The sequence below is a fragment of the Echeneis naucrates genome, chromosome 6 (genome assembly GCF_900963305.1).
Source record: "Echeneis naucrates chromosome 6, fEcheNa1.1, whole genome shotgun sequence".
NCBI classification, from domain to species: Eukaryota; Metazoa; Chordata; class Actinopteri; order Carangiformes; family Echeneidae; genus Echeneis; species Echeneis naucrates.
Genome location: NC_042516.1, coordinates 15,422,006 through 15,443,385, shown reverse-complemented (window position 1 = coordinate 15,443,385; position 21,380 = coordinate 15,422,006). Strand labels below are relative to the sequence as shown.

Below are 21,380 nucleotides of genomic sequence, written 5' to 3'. Positions count from 1 at the left end.
CTTTTTTTTGAGTAATTTCAAATATATTGTAATTTCCTTACAGAAATCTCCAATGACACCACTATAATGCTTTCCAACAAACCACCCCAGCGGCAGCCCGTGTCTTGCACCTTGAACTTTGTCTCTCGTGTAGAACATTGTGGTAGCTGGCTGAAGGCTTTGAGCCCGTACAATGGATCCATTTTCAATGGGGACACAGTCACTGGGGACAGGAGTGGAGTCTGACAAGGTCAGTGCTAATAGAACAACAGGATGCTACGAAGGGGAGGAAGAAAAGATGATGAGGTGAAGGAAGGAGCCATTTGTCATTGTAGATTTCTGGCAGAGGTGTACAGAGTACACAACGTCACTAATTGAGTAAAAGTACAGACACTCCTTGTCAAATATTACTCCAACACAAGTAAAAGTAGCTTCATCAAAATATTACTTAAGTAAAAGTACAAAAGTATTTGTTTAAAAAATGACTTAAGTATAAAAAAAAATACCTCAGGAAATACAGGAAAGGAAAGTAGCTTTATTGTCATTATACAATACACTGATGTTATTCTGCTACAGACATGTTTATAGCTCAAAAGTACCTACAAGAACCGGTCTGTGGAGGGATCCGGTCCAGTCTCTAGTCTCTGGAGGGGTTTGGTTGTGACGAGAAATGTAGCGCAAGGTAAGAAACGCAGTTTGCTTGTAACGTAAGCTAACTGGCCAGCTCTAATGTTAACAGAGGAATTTATTTAAGTTGTTGCGTGTTCATCTGAATGCAAGAGGTGTGCGTTTTCCAGCTAATAATGCGGCCACGATGTATAATGATCGTTATGGAGAAATAATCCAGGTAGGATGAGTATTACACATCATGGCCATATTCTTAGCTGGAACACGCACAGAGTTGTGTGTGTTACAAAAACAATTACAATTAAAAACAATGAATGAGTAATGTTAGACTAGTGCAAAAGTAGCGAGTAAAGAGAGCATCAATAGAAATGTAGAGGAGTAAAAAGTACAATATTTGTCCTTCAATGTAGTGAAGTGATGGTAAAATAATACTCAGGTAAACGACAGATACTCAAAAACTGTACTTAAGTACAGACCTAAAGTAAATTTACTTTGTTACTGTCCACCCCTGATTTCTGACAACAATTTTTGGAGACAAAAGAGGATCATTTTCATTGATGTGCTGCTAAAATGTTCTTTGCCACCTTGTTCAGAGTTTGTTATCCAATATCTAGACATCATGACATAAATTTGTTGAAGTGCCACTTATTCCGAAGCCATTTGCAGACAATAGCTGAGAAGGGCAAAGTTTAAAATGTGCAATGAAAGTCAATGATGAAAACTGCGAGTGGAAGTTTTGCCGAATAATAAGAACATTCAACTGTCAGTGTCTTTTCCATCTTTCTCTTCATGTCTTTTTCTCTCTCTTTCCACCTCCCTGTGACCCAGTTCTGCTGCATTGCTGCACACATCATTACATGTCCCACTGAGATCCTCCTCTGACACGTCCCAGAGTGTATACATGGACACACACACGCACACACAATTGTGTGCACACATACAGGCACTTGGTTCTATAAAGCTGCCAATAAATAAAGCAGACTTAGCAGGTCTAAGACACGCGTGTTGCAAATGATCAGTCAGTGCACAGCCTTTATGACAGAGAAGAAAGGTGAACCAGGTGAAGGAACGGCCTGACTGCAGTGGGTCACAAAATGAACGCAGGTTTGTGTGTTTGGTCAATCAGTGAACCCAACGTAAGAGGGTTAGATTTTTGTCTAACGCTGTACTGAAGTTTCAAAGACAAATAAAAACAGACGGATTTTAGCTCACAGCATATGATGGATAGTCCCTCGTCACTATTGGAAAACGACCAAAAACGAACCACAGATAAAGCTAATCAGCCTTGTCTAAAGCTCCTTCTCACACTACAATGCATGAACCAACACAATCTTGGATTGTACATTGTGTACACCATTTACTGTAACTCTGCGACCTTAAATCCAAAACATGTCCTTGGTTCACTTACCCATTTTAGGTAAACCTTCCATTAGATGAGCCCAGTGAACTAATCGTTTATTTCTGGATTTGCTGTTCTGCAGGTCTAAGTTTCCTCCTCTCTCTCACTTGTTACAGCTGTTAATCTTAAAGTCTTGTGTTACCTGAACAAACTTAGTTGAGCCTCTTTCATTCATGTTTACCCTGTGACCCTTCTGCTGACCCCTCATCTCTCCTCCCACTCGCACCATTTGGAGTGACTCCAGTGCTTGCAACAGACGCATGATTATGTGTTAGCGTAGGTGGACAAGTCTGACTGGGTCAAGAAGATGCTAAAATTGGGAGAGGAAAAAAAAAAAAAAAACTTTATGTCAATAGACAATGATACTAAACTATCAGGATCCACTACAGAACAGGGTGACATTTGATTTTTAGCTGCATGTTTTCAGATTAGGGTATCATAACACCGACTTCAAACCTACGCACTATTAGTCTCAAACCACAGATTGAATATCACCGTGATACCTTTCCTTCCTTTTCTGTATTGTGGTAACACATCAATCAGTGAATTGAGTAGTTGATTGTCAGAAAAGTAATGCTTATAAACATAACCATTTATTTGTTCTAGAAAAATGCCAAATAGTTGCTGTTTTATATTCAGTCAGATTTATTAAGCTCCTGTTGTGGACTGTTGGTTGGACAGACCAAGATTTGAAGTCATTTAGGCTTCTACAAAGTGAGGATGATGAGTTCATTAATCATTAATGACTCAACTTTCCAAAAGAGTGGGCCTGAGTTTCCATTACAAGTATGTTTATATTAGATTTCTGTTATATTCTTGTTAAAAGTGTTTTTATTAGAATGGGATTATTCTCCTGGGAGTGTCATCTTTTTATGAAATCGCTCTATGATTTCATTTTTTTTTTTATTATTATTATTTCTTTTGAGTCTCATCGAGGATGTTTTATAAATAATGTGTATTACTATTATAGGATAATAAAAATTTTATGTTATTGTTGAACAACTTCCCTCAAATCCTACCTCTTTCAACAGGTATCAGGTTTAACCAATGCATTTTTATCATAAATCAATTCATATTTACTAATGCTTTAAAAAGAGCCTTCAGTAAATATACTTTTGTGTCAGCCCTTTATTGATAGTTAATAATAAAAAAAGCTGTCTAATTTTCTATTACATCCAAAAGCAAAGTAAAGAATTGTTTAACTTTTTTATTTATCCATTTTACAGATTGCAGATCTTAAAGATTATAAGGTAATAAACTCTTGATTGGTTTCCTGTCTCATTACTTTGCTGCCCTCCATATTTCCACATGCATTCCACATGCACACCTCTAATAATGGAACTGTGGACAGATAATGGCTGCTGTTACATAAGAGCATGAAAGTTAGAAATAAATGAGGTGTCACATGTAGATGGTGCGTCTTCCCCTCACTGACACACTTTACTGAAAGTTTCCAGGTGGACTCTTGACATAGTGCATGGAGCTGCACTCAGCAGAGTTGTATCCATGAAAAGTCACACATGAACCCAGGCGAACAGGGAGTGTAAATCTTTAGCCAAAGGACAAACAGACCTTTGTTCCCGGGATAGAAAAAAAAAAATGGCCCCCACCCCTGAAGAGCACACACACCTTGTATGATATAATAGCAGAGCATAGTACTTGATTACCAGACTGGAGTAAAGGTCAGTTTTGTGCATAAGATAATTGTGCAAGGTCATGTTAACTGTGCACAAAAAATGTAAAATAAATCAACATTAAAACATGGGAATGAATGAGCCAGCTAGCATGAAGACCCCACTGCCTTCATCTGAGCCTGAACTGAGAGATAATGATAACAGTCTTCCACCAACTAAAAAACTGAAAAGAGAAGAGAGTGATAGCAATACCAGCAGGGAAGACCTTTGACCCCCCCCCCACCAAAAAAGAAAAAGAAGAACCCAACCTCAAAATAAACAAGAAAAACATGGTTGCTCACCAATCTGTGCAGAAAGCTCCTGAATGGGCCAATGTGAATAAACAACAGAGACAGTAAAGACTGTCTTCAGAAGGAGGATCACAAACCTGTTGTGAAGCTGCTCAGCACTGACTGTGGAGCCTCGGCTGACAAACTGACATTTGAGATTTGAGAATTGAGAACTTTAGCGCCATCGAGTGGCGGGCAGTGTTAATGCTGTTTTACAAGCTCTGTCATGATGAAGAGTGGGGGGGACATGGTCCTTTATCTGTCAGCTGGGGAACTATGGGACTGAAGATAAAGAGCATGAGGATGTACACAAAATGTGTGTAACCTTCACTAGTCAATTGTCAATAGAATTGACCAAGTGAATTAGATGAGTCGTGTGTGTGTGTGTGTGTGTGTGTGTGTGTGTGTGTGTGTGTGTGTGTGTGTGTGTGTGTGTGTGTGTCAGAGCTTGCTGAAAGTTATCTTTGGTGGCGTTTCAGGCTGGAGGATGAGGGTGTGGGTGGTTTTGATGTCTTCTGTGGACAACACACTGATGTTGAAGTTCAGTAGGATCTGTACAGTTGGGAGAGAGAGTTGTGTGAAAAAAGGAGTTATGTCATACTTTGCATCATCATCATCATCATCATCATCATCATCATCATCATCATCATCATCGTCATCATCATCATCTTATATTAACTTATAGCATTTACTCTCAGACTGCGCTTTTATCTGCATCTACAGACCTTTTCTATGAGATAAGGGATTAAACAATTCACAGAAGAGGTCTGAAATTAATTCAAAAGCTAAGGGGTCACTGAAAAGAAAGGCAAAGTGTAACACTGAAAGTTTTTCAAACTCTGGCAATCCAAACGCTGTTTTAATTAACAGTTTATAGCTGATCTATTAAGTATAAATAACGTACAAAATTAAATAACCAATGCTCATAAAAACATCATAATCGGTCTTTTATTGCAGCATATTTATATCAGCAACTTTTACCAAAGTAAAACTCTGAAGGCCTTTTACTTGTAATGGACTATTTGATATGACAGTGGAGCTGATACTGGAGCCTTACAGTTATTTTTCCACAACTGTTCAGCATCAACTGCTTAACTTGCCATATCTTCAGTCTGTCATGTTTTCAACTCTTCTTTCCTTTTGCATCAACATCCTCCTCCTTGTTTCTACCTTCTCATGTCTGCTATCACTCACATGCATGAGCAAGAGCTGCATCTCATTCTCTGCGATCCTCCTGCCAACACACTGCCTGGCCCCAAACCCAAATGCCAGGGAACGAAACCCTGAAATCCTTTGGCCCCCCTTTCCGCTGCTCCATCGGCCCGGGTCAAAGCGCATGGGATCGTCGAACACATCGCTGCTCCTCCCCATGGGGTAGAGACAGACAGACACTGTTGTCTGAGGGCAGAGTTCATCAAGTATGTTAGCTGTGGATGATGCAAGTTTCAGGGAGGATTTAGGAGAAAACGTGACCACTCACCCCAGCAGGGACACGGTAGTTCTGAAGAATGATATCCTTGACTGGCATCCGGTTCACCGTAATTCCCACAGGGTACAACCTGAAACAACCCAAAAAAACCACCGAACACACACACACACACACGCAATGTTTTCTATAGGTTACCTTTGACTTCTCATAGGTCCTCAACAAAAAATCCTGAATACTGGGAATCGATTCTCTTTTCAGGTATGTCCTCACACAGCTGCACATTATGGCTGTTACGCTCTGTTGATCTGAATCATTCATCACAAGTGATGATTGTCCTTCAGGTTAAAGGAAAGTCCCATGTAGATGTCGCTTGTGGATTTATGATACAAAGTTGGATTACGTACCGGACAACTGCCTGTCTGGAGTGACTTGCTGTAATTTACAAGGTCAAGGGCAAACTCTCCTGCTTAAATTTCAGGCCAGCACAGATGAGAAGCCATGAAAGTCAATCATATTAGTATATATAGTATTAATTTTCTCCATGTCAATTGAGCAAATTACATGGGCGGAAAGGTCCAGGACAAGCTTAGAGAGATGCAACATTTGTGGGGATATGATCAAGAAATATTCCCAGTACATTTGTGGGTATGTGGACATGTAGTTGTATGTACACTTGATTGGTCAGACAGAAGGAGATTTACCTGAGAACCTCCTTGATTATGCCCCTCAGTAGTGGAGCCCCCTGCAGGGCCACCAGAGGATCACCGTCAGCCAACGCCCATGAAGTCCTCACCTGCTGCCTCACCTTCTCCTGCACCTCTGGGTTCCGACCCAGCTCAAAAAAAGCAAATTGAAGGGGCACGGCTGTCTGCAGAGGAGATAGGTGGAGACTTTACTCAGACACACAAAAACAAGACAGGGAAAGCAATTAGGCACACAAAACACACACAGACACGCACTGTGTCAACCCCTCCAGCCATCAGCTCAGTGATGTTGGCTTTAATGAGGTCCAAAGATAGCTGCCCTTTCTCCATGAGTTGGCCCAGGACCCCAGGGTATTGGCCTCCAGCTGCCTCGGCCTTAGAGCCTTGACCCTGGAAGGATGACAGACGCCTGTAGCACTTCTGGATCCTGGCATCCGCTGGAAGAACGAGAATCAGGTGAGATGTCATGATGAAATACCAATATGTTGAATTAACAGTTAGATATGGTCCATTATTCCTATAAATGACGTTCCACCCAAGAGCCCTTTCTACCGTGACTGAAGATGTTGTCCCATGCGGTGGCGTGCTGGGTCCACAGGGATGCGCCGATGTGGAGCAGGAGCTGATGGGGCAGGTAGAGAAGAGGAGGGGTTGTAGCCAACATTTGCTCCACAGCCCAAATGAACTTCTGAGACTCCAGGGAGGGAGACGAGGAGAAGAGGCCGATACGCTCTCCATAGAGAACATTGCAAATGGCTACGAAGAGGAAGGGTGGGGGTGCAGGGTGAGACATAACTGACATCCAAGGCTGAGTTTACAAAATCAATGAACTCCAAACTCTCCAGGACCAATATTTTTATGCAACATTGAATTATTACAGAGGTAGCTTTTTGTCTGAGTGTGTATGCCTCCTGCATCCAAACACCCCCTCAGACGAGCTCTCTTCATTAACTACACATCAGTGACTGAGTGACTGTAATAGTTTTGGCCTGATCCCACCTAGGCTTAGCACCTGGCTTGGTGTGCTGTGGTTCATTGTGAGCAGAGGAGCATGACTCAAAGTCATCAACTCTCCCCCACTGAACTCTGTACGAACAGATGAAGATAAGTGTGAGTATTCACACTTGTGAACGTGGCATGCTGTAGATTGGCACATGAAAGGAGCAGAGCAGGTGAAAGAATCCGGTGCTTTGATCATATTTTTCAGTTTTTCTATATTTAAAGGTGCATATTCTCCTTGACCTCCTACATCTCTAATCAGTTTTGGTTCAGGTTAGACTGAAATTAGCTTCTCTGGAATGAGCTGAGGCTGATAAGAATTGGAACCAGAAAAAAACAGAAACACTGCGGCACCAAATAGGGGAGGTTTTATATACAGTGTTTTTCCTGCAGAGTGTGTAATGTCTGACATTAGAAGATGTCAGAGTCTGCATCAGGACTAGTGACTCAACCAAAAGAGCTGAGAGTCAGGCTGAATGAAAGCCTGTCACAGGAGGGAGCATCTATCCCCTCCCCTCCCTGAGGATGTAAAGGTCAATCCTCACTGACAGAAAAGAAAACATTCCTCTGGACCACTGTCCTTTAGCACCACTCTACTCACACTTAACCTCGTGCTCCTGAAGAGGGAAAAAAAGAGACGCTCGTGTCCTCAGTGTAAATAAAACAAGAATTCGATGTATAATCACGTGTGGGGAAAAAAAACACAAGAAAGTACGTCAGATATTGTGGGAACGATAACCCCTGACCTTCCAGTGCAAAGCGGAAGAGATCAGGACTGGGATCGACGGTCAGACTGCGTTTCCCCTTCTGCCCGATGCCCTCCCTTTCCACTTTTTTTTGCAGCATTTTACAGAAATCCCTGGCCACCTCATCAAGGAGTGGAATGAAACGCTGTACGGCTGAACTCATCAACACCTCCTTGTTGAGCAGGACACGGTCAGATCTCCACTCCTCACCGTTCCTGTGAAGAGGAAGGTGGTTTCACTCCTGCTCAGTCACATCTATAATGGAGATCAAACTAGAGGACATTTCTTAAGCAGACTGCACAACTGAAAACAGAAATAGAGAGCTTTTTAAAGTTTTAACAGAAAGTCTGGGTTTGAAAGATTGAAAGATGCGTTTACCATCTAGATAGGGCAAAACACAAAACAATCTATCCCACTGGTTACATGACAGGAAATGTGTTCAGAGTTTTTTTTAGTCTTGACCTATATCCAGGACTAGAAGTCAGGATACTTCAGCCTTGGATGCACTGATATTTACTGTTGATGCTAGATATAAGGTGAATGAATGAAGTTATTGCATTTACAAATGTTTTTGCCAGATTTCAAAAAGTACAGATATGACACACAAAATGCCATCCTGAAAATAAATTAATTAATAAATAAATTTTGTGGTGGCCTGTCCTCAATTTAATCATGGCAACTTCATAACCCCAACTATAACCTCAACTAAATATGAACTATTTTAAACTGATCAGGTTAGGACCACATGAGAAACACACACACAGATGTACACGGATGTTGGACTGACTTGAGGAAGATCCCCTTGCTGTGCTGACGTATTTCTCGATGGGTGGCCCAGGGCTTCAGGGTCATCCGTTGGGGGAGACGGCCCTCTGACTGAAACAGCTCCGCAATGTCTGATGGCAATATGATGTTGACAGTCTTCTGTGTGCCCACATGCTCTCTGCGTGTGCACGCACACACACACACACACACACACACACACACACACACAAACACAAACACGGACACACACCCCATCTCTTCGTTTAGCATCATTGCTGTAAATTATTTAAGGTGAATTTTTTTTTTGTTAATTTCCTTCTAATTTATTAAACATGTAAATCTATGACATCATCCCTTTCACTTCCCTCTACCTGTAGATGGGGCCGAGGGCATTGAAGGTCCCCTCCATGTGTTTGTGGAGTTGTCTGAAATAACCCTGTCTCCAGAACTTCATCAGGTTGACCCAGCCATATTTCCCGGTGTGGGGGATCTCCTCGAAGCTCTGCACCCATGCACGCGCGCCCCTCTTTCTAACCCCTTGAGCTTCTTTTCTCCCCTTTAACTTCTCGTCTGCCACAGTCCCGGCAGCAGTCATACAGAGAGCCCTTTCTGGTGTAACACCAAAAAACGGATTTCTGGACCGACAGGCGCCCTGTGACCCGCTCGCTCGAACTGACATGCTCCTCATGGTCCAAATGAAATGTGTCCATTGGTCACATGCAGAGAGTTGTGAGTCCCCTTGCTGTTGTGGTCCATGTGCATCTGATATTTCCCTCCTACCACCCCACCCTGTTATCCTTGAATGTGCTCTGTCACTCTGATGAACTGATAGGAGTAGACAATTTATGAATCCAAGTGTCAGATGTCAAGAGAAACACAACAGAGCCCAAATGCCACACTTATCCAAAACACACACACACTAATTAAAGGCTAAAAAAGCGCAAGTTCAGCTGGATAAATGTTGTCTTTACTTTAAGTTTTAGTAACCTCTAGTAAAAAAGAAGTAGAAACATTATAAATTTGTACTTATTGGTTTGGTGTGAAACTCACAGTTTTCAGATGAATTTTTGTTTTACAATGTATAAAACTTTTGACTAGTGATGAAAAATTCTGCTATTTAACCACACTAGGCAGCACTATTTATAAAAGTAGTTCAGAGAAAAAACAGTAATAATAATAATAATTAAAATTTGGCTCTTACACATTACAGGTACAAATTGCTTCACACACAAATGTGATATAGGAGTGTTTAGACAGAAACAACACAACTATTTTATCAACTATTTTGCAGGCTAGTCATGAAAATAACATGACTACATAAAATATAAGAAAGGATTACTTGTGTTAATGTGTGCTTAAATGTGAACCTGCTGCCATGAGGTTTCTCACTTGTGTCCAGATCCCACTTGGCTCTGTAGCATTACAGAGCAGCAACAGCCCTGTAAGTAGAAAGTAAGTACAGTAGCTTCTGTTTCGAAATATCTAATAACAATCACCATGACAAGATTTTCACTCCTCAGCTAACAACCAATCATGCAAAACTTACTAATTTATTAAATAACTAATGCTAAATTTGATGACAATATTATCAAAACCCCTAAAATACAATTTATAAACGCCTTTACTATGTCAATGACAAAACTGTATGACACGTTACAACGCAATACTTCAGTGTACTACAGCGATTTACGCTGAGTTCTTACATCACCAGACAGTGTAAAAAAATGTTACCTCATCAATTGTACTTACTTTAAGTTCCCCTGTGCTACATTTATAAGCAGCACACACCAGGATGTGGCTGTAGGCAGCCATAAGGATGTGTAGCTGTTTACTTATGAACTGTGCTTCTATGTGATTCATGATCTGTTTATACATCAACATCTACTAACGGGTTCCCACAGCAGCTGTTAAAGTTGTTGACAAATAATAAAGCACTTAACTTTAATGATAAACTCTATAACTACATAAACTGCTGATTGCGTATATTCTTTACTGCCTTTAAATGTTAACGAGGAGAGTTTACAGTAAAATGTCACTGTAATACATCACTATGACCTTCACTAGCTGCTGCTTTTTTACAGTTAGTATACAGGGAGTGCACACAGATATTTAATCACATTCATTTTTTGTGAAATACAGATATAGCAGATATTAGGCGACTAGCAGTTTCACATTATTGCCACATCAGTACGTACCACAGGTCATGAAATGGTTTGATCGTAATGTTGGACATTCCCATCCCACTATGTGTATATGTGATTGTTGACGTGCAATGTCAAAGCACAGATTGTCCATAAACAGTCATGTACTTCACTGCAACAACACAATCAGAGGATGATGTAAAAGTTTCCCCTGTGACCACATACTAATCACATGACTTTGCAAGAGTTCCCACTTGCTGGTATAGGAGTGGCTGTCCTGCTGTGTTTCCTCCCCGAGAGCGTCGTCGTGCTGAAGGTCAGACCTTGAAAGGCACGCAACAGGTTAAAGCCTTCATCCTTGGGTTTGGTCTCGGGATGAATCATCTTGGACAGCTCGTGGGGGAGAAACACTTTCCCCCCTACAGACCTCAGGTGGTTTGTGTCTGTCCAGTTCTAAAACATGACAGTAAAGTGGAAGAGTGATAAAGAGCAGAGAACTTGATGTGTGTTTGTGTACTTTACTCGTACACCATAGATAATAAATAAAAGACACCTTTAAAGTGCAGGCTCATCATTCTGTTTTTGAAGGGTTGACAAAGTGCTCTGGATATATCTCTGCAGAAAAGACTGAATAACAGCTTTGGGCAGTGATGAATGGTGCAAAATTCAGTGTGACTCAGGCATAAAAGCACAACAAGGATTACAGTGATTCAAGTCTCAAAGAAATTACGTTGCAGGTTGCAAGCTGGATCGTAAATGTTATTTCGATTAGTTTTATTTTAACAACTTTCCTCTCACCGCCATTATATTATGTTTAATGAATGAATCAAATTTTATGATGTTTTATTGCAGTAAACATATAAATATTACCACAGCTACCATTACACAAGGGTGGGAAAAATTCCACCCACATTTTAAATGCTTCCACAGCCATGAATACAACACAACACCTGTTTGTTCTATTTGTTATTGTTCTAATGCAAAGCATTGGACAGACCTCGGACAGCTGGTATTTTCTCCTGAAGTGAGCTCTCACAGCTGCTCTCTGTGCGTTCTTCTGAGCATTCATCGCTTCCCGCTGCTGTCTACAAACAAAGCAGTCAGACATAACACACCTGAGACACTGCAGAAAAAAATCCAAAGAGAGTTTGTCTTGGTGGTTGGAAACAGGTCACTTGAATCTACTCTTTTCATTTTAGCTGTCTCTTCTAATGAAAGCATCTTGAGGCAGTGCCATCACAAAAACAACACATTTCAACACATTTCAGCACCGCAGGTTTTGTGGTTCTGTGAGTTGCCATGAAGTGTTTTCTACCAGATGAATTTTTTGTTTGTTTTTAGTCGGTCATTTTTTTCACCCATTCTGCCTCGCCATGTTTCATTTACGCAGCATTTAAACATAAGGAAAGTCAGTTTTCATGTGGGAGTCAATAAATCCACATGTTCACAAAGGCACAGTGAATACACATTGTAAATCTGTAACACTGTACAGGTTTGTAGTGCATCCATTTAACTGGACTATTACTGTTGGAGGTGACGTAAAATTCCTACTTTTCAGAACGACACATTTTGCTTTTTCTTACAGAGCTTACACATTTAAATGCCTCATACCTAATATAAAAGTTTTCACAATGAGTAAAATGACAAAATATGATTAATTGTTGTAGTTTGATAACTTTGAATATATTATATATAGAGAATACTCACTTTTCATATTTTAAGTGGATGTTATTCATAGTTTTTTCTTAGTTTAGTAACATTTTCAGTGCAGGGCTGATGAGATGATAGTTATAATATTGATGTATTATCACAGTTTGGTGTGAAGGATGTTCCTCCTTAAGTGCATGTTGTGTTTCTTCACTATACACAGTGTCCACTTGCCTCTCCTTCTCCAGGTCTGCCTGGTATGAGCGGATGACTGAGGGGTCTCTGGGAGGTGCAGTCTGGCCCTTCGGGGTCTTTCCCGACCTCTTGCACAATCTTCTGACTCTCTTGTTCCTGGATCTGGTGTACAACTTCTGTTTCTTCACCGCTGACGCATAGCTGGTCAGCTTGCTGATGGGCGTCCTCAGTGACTTTTTGACTCTCCTCATAGGCTCCATGATGCAGCTGAGCTATCAGGACTCCAGGGTACACGCCTACTGCTTCGACAGATGATCAGTGAATATATAATAGTTTTCTCCTACATGCATGTTGTGTTGCTCAGGAACGGCAGACAACACATACGGTCTCACATCCTGTGGCAACCAAGGACAAGGACAGAAATCTGACAGGGCTCAGACACTGAATTAGTAAACATACTCTGCATCACACACGCAAATAAAAAAGGCAAGCACTAAAAGGAAACAATGGAAATCCCACAGTGATGAAAAATTACAGATGGCATGCTAAAAAATATTGGATAGAATAGTTTTCTGGTCATTTGTCAGTATTTATCTACAAACAAAATTACTTAGCATGGTCACGCTTTTCTTACCCACACAGGTGGCCACTGTTGGTCAGAGGCTCACAGCATAAAGTCCTGATAAAGCTGCAATAAAGCTGCAGCCAGATGGCCTCCGCTGGTACCAGACAATCCCCTGAAGATTTACATGAAACCAGAGAAAACAAGACATAATACAAGACTCATCAAAAAGTTGTGCCCCTGCTTAGTGGCCCAGAGATGAGAAAAGCTTGTTACTGATCCAAGTTTCAAACTCTGTTTCCCCTCCTTGGCACCTTTTCCTCCTCTAGACTTGGTCCCCTCTGCACAGTCCAAACTCTCCTATACAGATTACTACTTAAAGGATTTAATGAGGGGAATCTTGTTAGCCATGGCAGGGAATGCACCCAATGGCTCACGTGTTTGTGACAAAGATTTAGAGACACTAGCTAATGTCATGCTGAATGACACATGTATGCAGTCACAGGCCTGACATCCACGTCATTCCTATTCTGAGTCTGATGCTGTATTCAGGTGCAGCAGAGCAGTGACAACCAAACTTAGCATGTGTCCAACATCAGCCTGGGGATATGACCCCCATCACTGCTTCAGTTCTTCACAATAACACAATCTGGATTTGGTTCACTGGACGTGCAGAGATAATTAGATGAACACAATGCTGAAATGTGATGTGAAAAAAGGAAATGAAAGAAATGGACGCCTGGATGGAGCGAGTCTGGGTTGTATGGAGATCAGAGACAAGTATCGACAAGTGGAAAGAAACATTGAACAGGCAGAGCTAAAGAAAAAGGGTTACTGATGCGTGGCCTCAGAACTTGCTCATCTGTCCTGATTTCTTTCTGACACATTTTTAATGTTGAATGTCTCTGAGTGACTACACTCTGATAGCCTGTTTGGCAGTGACAGTGCTTTGTTTCCCTCAGTCACCCAGATCACAGCAGGACCCGGGTTAGGGTTAAGGGCAGGTGGTTTCAGCAGGGAGAACTGATGATACAGGACACAACTCGGATCTGCACATGCTGGCAGGAAGTGGAGATCAGGTGAAATCTTCATATCTTGTATGAACTGCAGACTGCTGTTCATATCTTTGTGTGAAGCAGAGCTTCCACACCAGAACTGAAAAGAGCCTCTTAAGAGATTCTCAGGGGGATCTGTGTCTGACACGTGGCCGTAACTTACACCTACACAATAGTGTTCAAATACACACACACACACACACCCCTTCCCAAGCATGCACTCACGACAGGCTTGCCTTCAACGCAAAACAAAAGATAATCTCCATATGACACATGTACACACACACACACACACACACACACAGTTCAGCTGAACTGGTCAGAGCTCACAGTGAATTACCACAACATGGCATGTGAGGACACGAGTTCACACGTGCATACTGTGTGAGCATTACACAGCAGAACAGAAACACACACACAACAATTTACAGGTAAACTCACAAAAAAATGGAATACACTGTGGTGCTTGTTTTGAAATAGTCTTACTCTGGTCTCTTCTGCTTACAGAGATGATAGAAACCAACCACAACTACATAAATATGAATATAATAAAAGTGGATCTGCCTTGCTCTTTCTGGATAGATATACTACTACTACTGATTGCACTCAGCTTAATTGTTAACCATGATCTATAAGTTTCTTTAGATAAAAATTATTTTCTAAATGGACTTATATCATATAAATACAAGTGTTACCTCATGCTGACAAAGCACGACAGAGACACAACTGGTTGTGTGTTGGAGGATGGAGTAGATTTCCACAGTCCCTACTTTGTCTGTCAAACTTTCTGTTCAAGATGGCCTTGTCCTCGTCAACCGGAGTCAATGTGACTTTGATTTGGTGCTGAAAAACTTTTTTTTTTTTTTTTTTTTCATTTTGGTGTCGAATCTTTACACACACACATAAGCATGCACACACACCAACTCGCTTACCTTCAACAGATCAACATGTACAGTACACGCAGAAAAAAAAAATCTCTCCATTTCAATTTCATTGTGCTCACTTTTGAACATCACAGAGAAAGAGCGTATTTAGATGTATGTATACCCGCACTAATACCACCACAAACGCACACCTCAGAAGTAAAAGGTCTCATTCAGTCAGCAACACATATGTGGTCATTAAGTCTCAGCTCTGCCAAGGCTGAAACTTGGCATGGACTCACACTTCCTCAGCCCTGTGACCATGTTCTCTGCTGAGGGGCATTCAAGATTGAAGATGCCAGAGGGCTGGGAGTCAATGGCAGCCACATAAGGAGTACATGGGAACAGCACTGGCATGATGAAATGAGATATCCCAATGACAAAAGAACTGAATTTATTATGTAACTGAAGAAATTACTTCATACAAAATGTATTACAAAACCACATTACAAAGTGAGAATTCAACTGAAAAGATACTTTTAAAGTTTTTGTATCGACTGCACATCCTCTAAATTTTAGAGGTAAAATATAAATATTTTTTACATGTTTTTTTTTCTGTAATTTTTGAAGTAGATTTGATTCAGCTGCATGGGAGGATTAGTATTTAAATGACAACACTGCAGTTTTGCATACTCTAGCCCATTTTACTACAAATGACAAACAAGCATCCTGCTATGTTTGACAAATGAATTTTTCCACTTCTCAGAATCTGCTGCTTTCCATTCATTGCTGTTTGATACAAACATTAAGGAGCACCAAGGGAACTCACATGAAAACTGCATTACAAAGCAATTCAATTTTACCACTGAATAAAATTATAGCTAAAACATAGTTTTAACGTTTTCAAAAACCTGAAAAGATTCAATCGAGCTCGGTCAGCAACATCCTTTCATGTAACTTTGGATAACAGCGTTTCTCAAATGAATATAACGTAATGTAGTCACAAAGACACATTTACCTTAGACGTAATGACCTGTGCCATATAATTGAAACTGCTTTACCTGACTAATTTTTCTTTGTTTCCCGCTTCTAAGTCAATCAGCTGACTTCAGGGGATGACTTTTCACATTTCACTATGACTGTCATTATGAAGTATTCTTTCCATTGCAGCTCTCAGCTGTCACTCAGCGTTTCATCAAATGTGTTAATACCTGTGTGTGCAATAGTGAGCTAAGACTTGCAATCAGAGTGGTGCAGTCCTCACAAAGGGCAAAGTGACTATTCGGGGTCATCTGCTCAAATCCCAGCTGTTTCTCCAGACTTGACTCTTCCCTCTTAGCAAGAAGGGATGGCGTAGAGCGGAGGAAAGAGAAATGCGTTTTGAAGGCTCGTACTCCAACATCCTCTCCAGGAGATCAAAAAATAGTTGGTGTTCTGTCCCATGTGATAGCATGTACTTCTGAAGAAATACGGATGAAGAGAGCACATTGTTTTGAGCAATTCTACACTTTGTTGTGTAAAAGTTCAAACCTGCCTCAGCACACCTTCAGTGGTTTGCACTTGGCTTTGACGTAGCGTCCAGTCTTGGAGCACTCGTTCCAGTCCAGACGCCCACAATGGAAATACTTGAGCTTCCTTCAGAAATGAAAAGTGATCCAATGTAAAGTGTGTTTAAATGTGCTCTTTGTATGTTATCAAGACAGTACAGCTTTTATCTTACCTGCTCCTTTGGATCATTCTCTGAGGAATTGGTCCCTGTATTCTCTCCATCATAGCAAGATGCTCTTTACTGTCATGTGTCTAAATGGGGAAACAAATGTCAGCGAGATTAAGCCCATCTCACATTCAATATGCCGTCACTAAACAAACAAATACACACATCTGACCTGGAACAGTGTGAAGCCTTCATAGTATTCAAACAGGATGCAGCCAATACTCCAGACATCACAAGGGTGACTCCAACCCAGGTCTTTGGGAGGCAAACTACACCTTTACAATCACCTTAACAGGACCAACAGGACTCTCCAGTCAAAACCATCATATCTTACCCATAATGACCTCTGGAGCTCTGTAGTGACGCGTAGAGATGACGGCAGAGTGGTGTTCATGGTCAAAGGTAGCACTGCCAAAGTCAATAAGTCGCACTGCAGTGTCCTTTATCCTCCGCTCATTGCACTTCTAGAAGGAAGACAGGAGAAGACAAAACTTTTTTTTGGCCATCTCTTCGATGGAGTATAACAGCACTATAAACCCTAAGCTGTACAGTGGGAGGAGGAACACAGCGGCAGCTGCAATGAGCTCTGACAGGGCGAGAATCATGCAGACAATCAGATGTGTAAACGAGCACACACTATCTCAGCATATTTATATTAGTCGTTAGTAAAATAAGTCATTCTCGTTTAAGATATTAATTTCAATGACCTACAAATCCAATGTAAGATAAGAATACATTTTCCTTGAAAAGTCATTCATGAAAGACACCAACCATTGTCACACTGAGGTCAGTTCACCGGCATCTGCTTGGATAGATATGTGCTTATAAAGGGAACACGTGGGTGCTACAAAGGTTCTGCTGACACAAATTTACATCCAAATGGGAAACTACAAAGCAAATCTCTGTGCCTTCCCTGAATGAATCCCCATTTATTTATCCCCATTTTCCTTTTTAACCCCCATATCTCTCAGCCTTGGATTCTAACCTTCTCAGCGTTGTACATGAGGGTGTAGTCTGAGTTGACAAAAAGGATGTTCTCGGGCTTCAGGTCGGTGTGAGTCAGCTTGTTGTCATGGAGAACTGCAGTGGAGGCAAAGGGAAGGGGAGGGAAAGTCGTTCCAGATTCATCAGAAGTGAGCTGACGCCCTCCTATGGCCAAATTTTCGGTTTGTGGAAACATCAGACAGACAACATCCTGTTGTACTGCAAATGTATGAAACTATGAACATGACATGATTGTCCTGGCCTAAAGTTAATCGATGGCTGTAATATGTTCAGATTTGTTTGAGACATGAAAGCAGAAGAAACATGTTTTCATTTACAAAGACTAAATGACAGGAGGTTATACTTATTCACCAAACCTTGCTTTTGGACACATGTAAATATGCTGTATCAGAGAAGCTTTGCAGGAAAAAACAAGAATCGTGAATTAGAATTTTTATCATCAGATCATATGTGGAATAATTAGACGTGTATAAACACGTGAAGTCGCTGAAATGTATTTTCTTTTAGTCAAAAGCAATCATATTTGTTCCCTCTACTCTGGTATGGGAATGTAACTCTGGACCACAGACTGCCATTTTCAAGTAACTGTTGTGACAACTGTGAGTAATCTGCTTAACGTCAACACAGAAATGGATCCAGAAAAAAACCAAAGAATCGTGCGCAGTCGGTGCGATGTGTTGGACTCACAGCAGGCAGCACGACAGATCTGCTGGGCCATGTGTCGGATCTGGCTGATGGGATACGGCAGGTAGTTGTTTTCTTTCAGGAAGTCAAAGGTGCTGAGAGACAGCAACTCAAAAGAGATACACACATGTCCGTAGTAATTAAACCAGTCCAGCATCTGCACACAGTACCTGATGGGAAAGCAAACACAAAGATAAAATGCACCTATCCAAATCTAAATCTAAATCCCCAACCATATAAATATCCCTAACTACTCACCGTGGATGTTTCTCACTGATCCTTTCCAGCACAATAATTTCCAGTTTAGCGGCTTCCCTGTATTTCTCCAGATTCTTTATGATCTTCAAGGCAATTTGACTTCCTCCCCTACATATAAAAACACAGTGTTTAGTTCACAGTGTACACGTTCAATATCAATCCAAAGTTAAATTAAATTAAACAATTGTTTAATGGAATAAAAAGTACCTGCTGTGGTCCAGACATTTTACCACTTTCCCAAAAGTCCCCTCACCTAAAGTGTTGACGATCTCATCTGAGAGGCAATTAGAGAAAAAGCAGTATTTTCAATCTGGAGAATTTTTATCTGGATTGCCAACTCTGTTTGTACTAAACTGACACCTACATCTGTCATCGAGAATGTCTCCTTTTTTGTAGATCAGGTGACCATTCTCTGTGTCCCTCTGAGTGTCGCTTGCGGTCTCATTGCTGCTCCGCTGGAAACAAATACGTAACCAGCCAGATTGTGTAAGAGGAGCAAAAGGAGTGAAATCGAGGCAGACTGTTTTGGTCCCTGTTATCACAGACACTGAGGGCCATTCTGACCTCTCGGCTGAAAAGGTCAAAGGTTACCACCTGGACTTGTGATTTAGATGGATGCATTCAAACTTGCAGACGAATTTACACACAGTCAAAAGAATCAGCTCTGAAAGACACTTGATCTCATGCGTCAGCGTAGAACTGCAGTCTAGGCTGTCTTAATAAGCGCAGGATTAAAAATTCATCAAGAGTGTGAGACTATGTGCTGAGGTGGATCCTGACGGCCTGAGCTTGTTTTAAAGGAAGCTAATAAGTAATGTCAAATGGCTTCTGGCTGCTTTGGATGAGCTGTGGCTCTATTTCCATCCACATTCTGAGACTGATATTAATATCAGAAGCCCAGCATGTGCTGAGGAGACACTTAGTGTAGCACACAAAATAAACTGCACAAAAGCCGGCACTGCCACATTCGATCAACACAGTCAGTGTGCAGTTTGATGAATATGGGACATACACAGAATATCTTACTCTTTGGCAGGGACCCTTTTACCTCAGTAACAGGAGGCACTCCAGCTGTTGTTTATGAAAAGTTTGTGAAAAGCTTATTGACCCTGATTGTCCCAGCATCAGCATACAATTTCACACAATGCTGGACTTTCTCAGTCCTGAAATGTCACATTAAAGTACGGGGGGGGGGTCAAGCTCAGGCAACTGAGGAAAGTCCGTACAGTCAGGGCTCACTGGTCTTCTTTGGCTTTGTGAAGTCAACAAACTCCAATTTGATTTTAATACTTGTGTAATCATGGTATCTCCTAACTCATTTCAAGTGTTTCAGAGGATGAGAAGCAGATTTCAAACTGCTCATCCTCTGACACCAGGACAACTTTCATTTTCTCTCTCTGTAATGACGTGGCTTTTCTCTCTATAATGGTGTGACCACTTTTGGCCTTAGTGTCCTTTATTCAGTTCTATCAAGCACTTTTTGAGTTATGTGTACTGTCTCTGAGGAACCGTCAGACTAACCATAATCTGATGCTCCTCTCTGCTTAGAAAGATTTTACCTCAGACACTTTCGCTTGCAAGTGATGATCTATTTGAAATTTGAGGCACGACCTTATTTATAATAGGTGAACATTGGATGCAAGTCTTGTTGCTTGCATGAGCCTCTGGTGACTCGATCAAAATCCCCCTGAGGGTCTAATCATATTTTCTTTAGAGGAAGGGGGACAAGTCCACGCAAACATGTTGACGTTAATCACTGACTTAGTGTAGAATCTGGAGTATTTCTATCTCATCTTAAAGGGGATACATGAAATGAACGTTTTGGAGTATTTCTAAATCCTGATATTTTCATTTGTTTCATTTGTTGTTTTGTTGATTTTCAACGTGTTCTTGGTTTTTAGGTCCCACAGTAGATAGACATCAAACTCATGCACAGAAAATGAATGCAAGATACTCACAGCTAGGCAGAGGCAAATACAGTCCAAAAAACCCTTAAACAGGGAATACAGCTCTGTCTTTCCCATTACGCAGAGGTGCAGAGCTACTCAGAGGGGATGAGCTTGAGGGGAAGAGGATGGAGCGATTGGAGAGAGGTAAAGCAGAGCACCAGCTGAAGCAGCAGGGAAACTGGACTGTGAGAAAATGTGGAGATACAACACTAAAGCCGAAACTGAGAAAACTTGAGGACATAGAATGACAAGGTAAAAAATAGCCTACGGTGTGATCAACAGAAACCAGGAGGAACATAACCACATGAACCAGCTCAGAAACTTACAGGAAATAATTCCTTCGAGAATAATTTTTCAAAAGTGAATCTCCAATGCCGGAACAAATTCAACAAGACAGCTGAAGTACAAGACAAAAACAGAAAGTGACAGACAGAAATGAGACGATAAGATAGAAGGAGGAGGGCGACAGGCAGACAGAGAGCGAGAGCTGAGGCAGATGCTAAGAATAAACTTTGGTCACAACCCCCTGAGAAAGTCCATAGAGGAGAATCAAGATGTGGTGAGGGGGAGCGACGGCAGGGATCCAGTTTCACTCAACTTACTTACTCTCCTCCTTGCACCTCCTTAACCCCTGCAGTATGTTATGCCACACCTGTCCAGCTCTACATGCTGCAGATGCCTTTCAATATACAGCCA

At 41.2% G+C, this 21,380-nt stretch overlaps 2 protein-coding genes across 2 annotated transcripts; both read right to left on the bottom strand.

Annotated features, from left to right (window-relative positions):
* Window positions 1-4,409: 4,409 nt before the first annotated feature.
* On the bottom strand, window positions 4,410-9,299 carry LOC115044971 (cytochrome P450 11B, mitochondrial-like). The gene is made up of 9 exons (XM_029504376.1): window positions 8,983-9,299; window positions 8,634-8,789; window positions 7,847-8,061; window positions 6,654-6,857; window positions 6,357-6,538; window positions 6,099-6,265; window positions 5,449-5,527; window positions 5,163-5,366; window positions 4,410-4,520 (listed from the first exon to the last, which is right to left on the bottom strand). The coding sequence occupies exons 1-9, from the start codon at window positions 9,297-9,299 to the stop codon at window positions 4,410-4,412; spliced, it is 1,635 nt and encodes a 544-aa protein (XP_029360236.1).
* Window positions 9,300-13,258: 3,959 nt separating this feature from the next.
* Window positions 13,259-20,759, bottom strand: clk2b (CDC-like kinase 2b). The gene is made up of 12 exons (XM_029503781.1): window positions 20,694-20,759; window positions 19,100-19,190; window positions 18,943-19,009; window positions 18,736-18,843; window positions 18,481-18,647; window positions 17,774-17,868; window positions 17,123-17,252; window positions 16,961-17,043; window positions 16,795-16,874; window positions 16,619-16,709; window positions 16,339-16,533; window positions 13,259-13,331 (listed from the first exon to the last, which is right to left on the bottom strand). The coding sequence occupies exons 1-11, from the start codon at window positions 20,757-20,759 to the stop codon at window positions 16,363-16,365; spliced, it is 1,149 nt and encodes a 382-aa protein (XP_029359641.1). The 3' UTR covers window positions 13,259-13,331; window positions 16,339-16,362.
* Between the last annotated feature and the right edge of the window lie 621 nt (window positions 20,760-21,380).

Coding starts and splice junctions, on each gene's coding strand:
- LOC115044971 (XM_029504376.1), bottom strand. CDS start 9,299: ATGAGGAGCATGTCAGTTCGAGCGAGCGGGTCACAGGGCGCCTGTCGG. Junction 8,062..8,633: donor AGCAAGGGGATCTTCCTCAA/GTCAGTCCAACA, acceptor TCCTCTTCACAG/GAACGGTGAGGAGTGGAGAT. Junction 4,521..5,162: donor TGCAGCTCTTGCTCATGCAT/GTGAGTGATAGC, acceptor CCAACTGTACAG/ATCCTACTGAACTTCAACAT.
- clk2b (XM_029503781.1), bottom strand. CDS start 20,759: ATGGGAAAGACAGAGCTGTATTCCCTGTTTAAGGGTTTTTTGGACTGT. Junction 19,191..20,693: donor GTATTTGCCTCTGCCTAGCT/GTGAGTATCTTG, acceptor ATTTGTTTCCAG/CGGAGCAGCAATGAGACCGC. Junction 17,253..17,773: donor TCATGTACAACGCTGAGAAG/GTTAGAATCCAA, acceptor TCTTCCTTCTAG/AAGTGCAATGAGCGGAGGAT.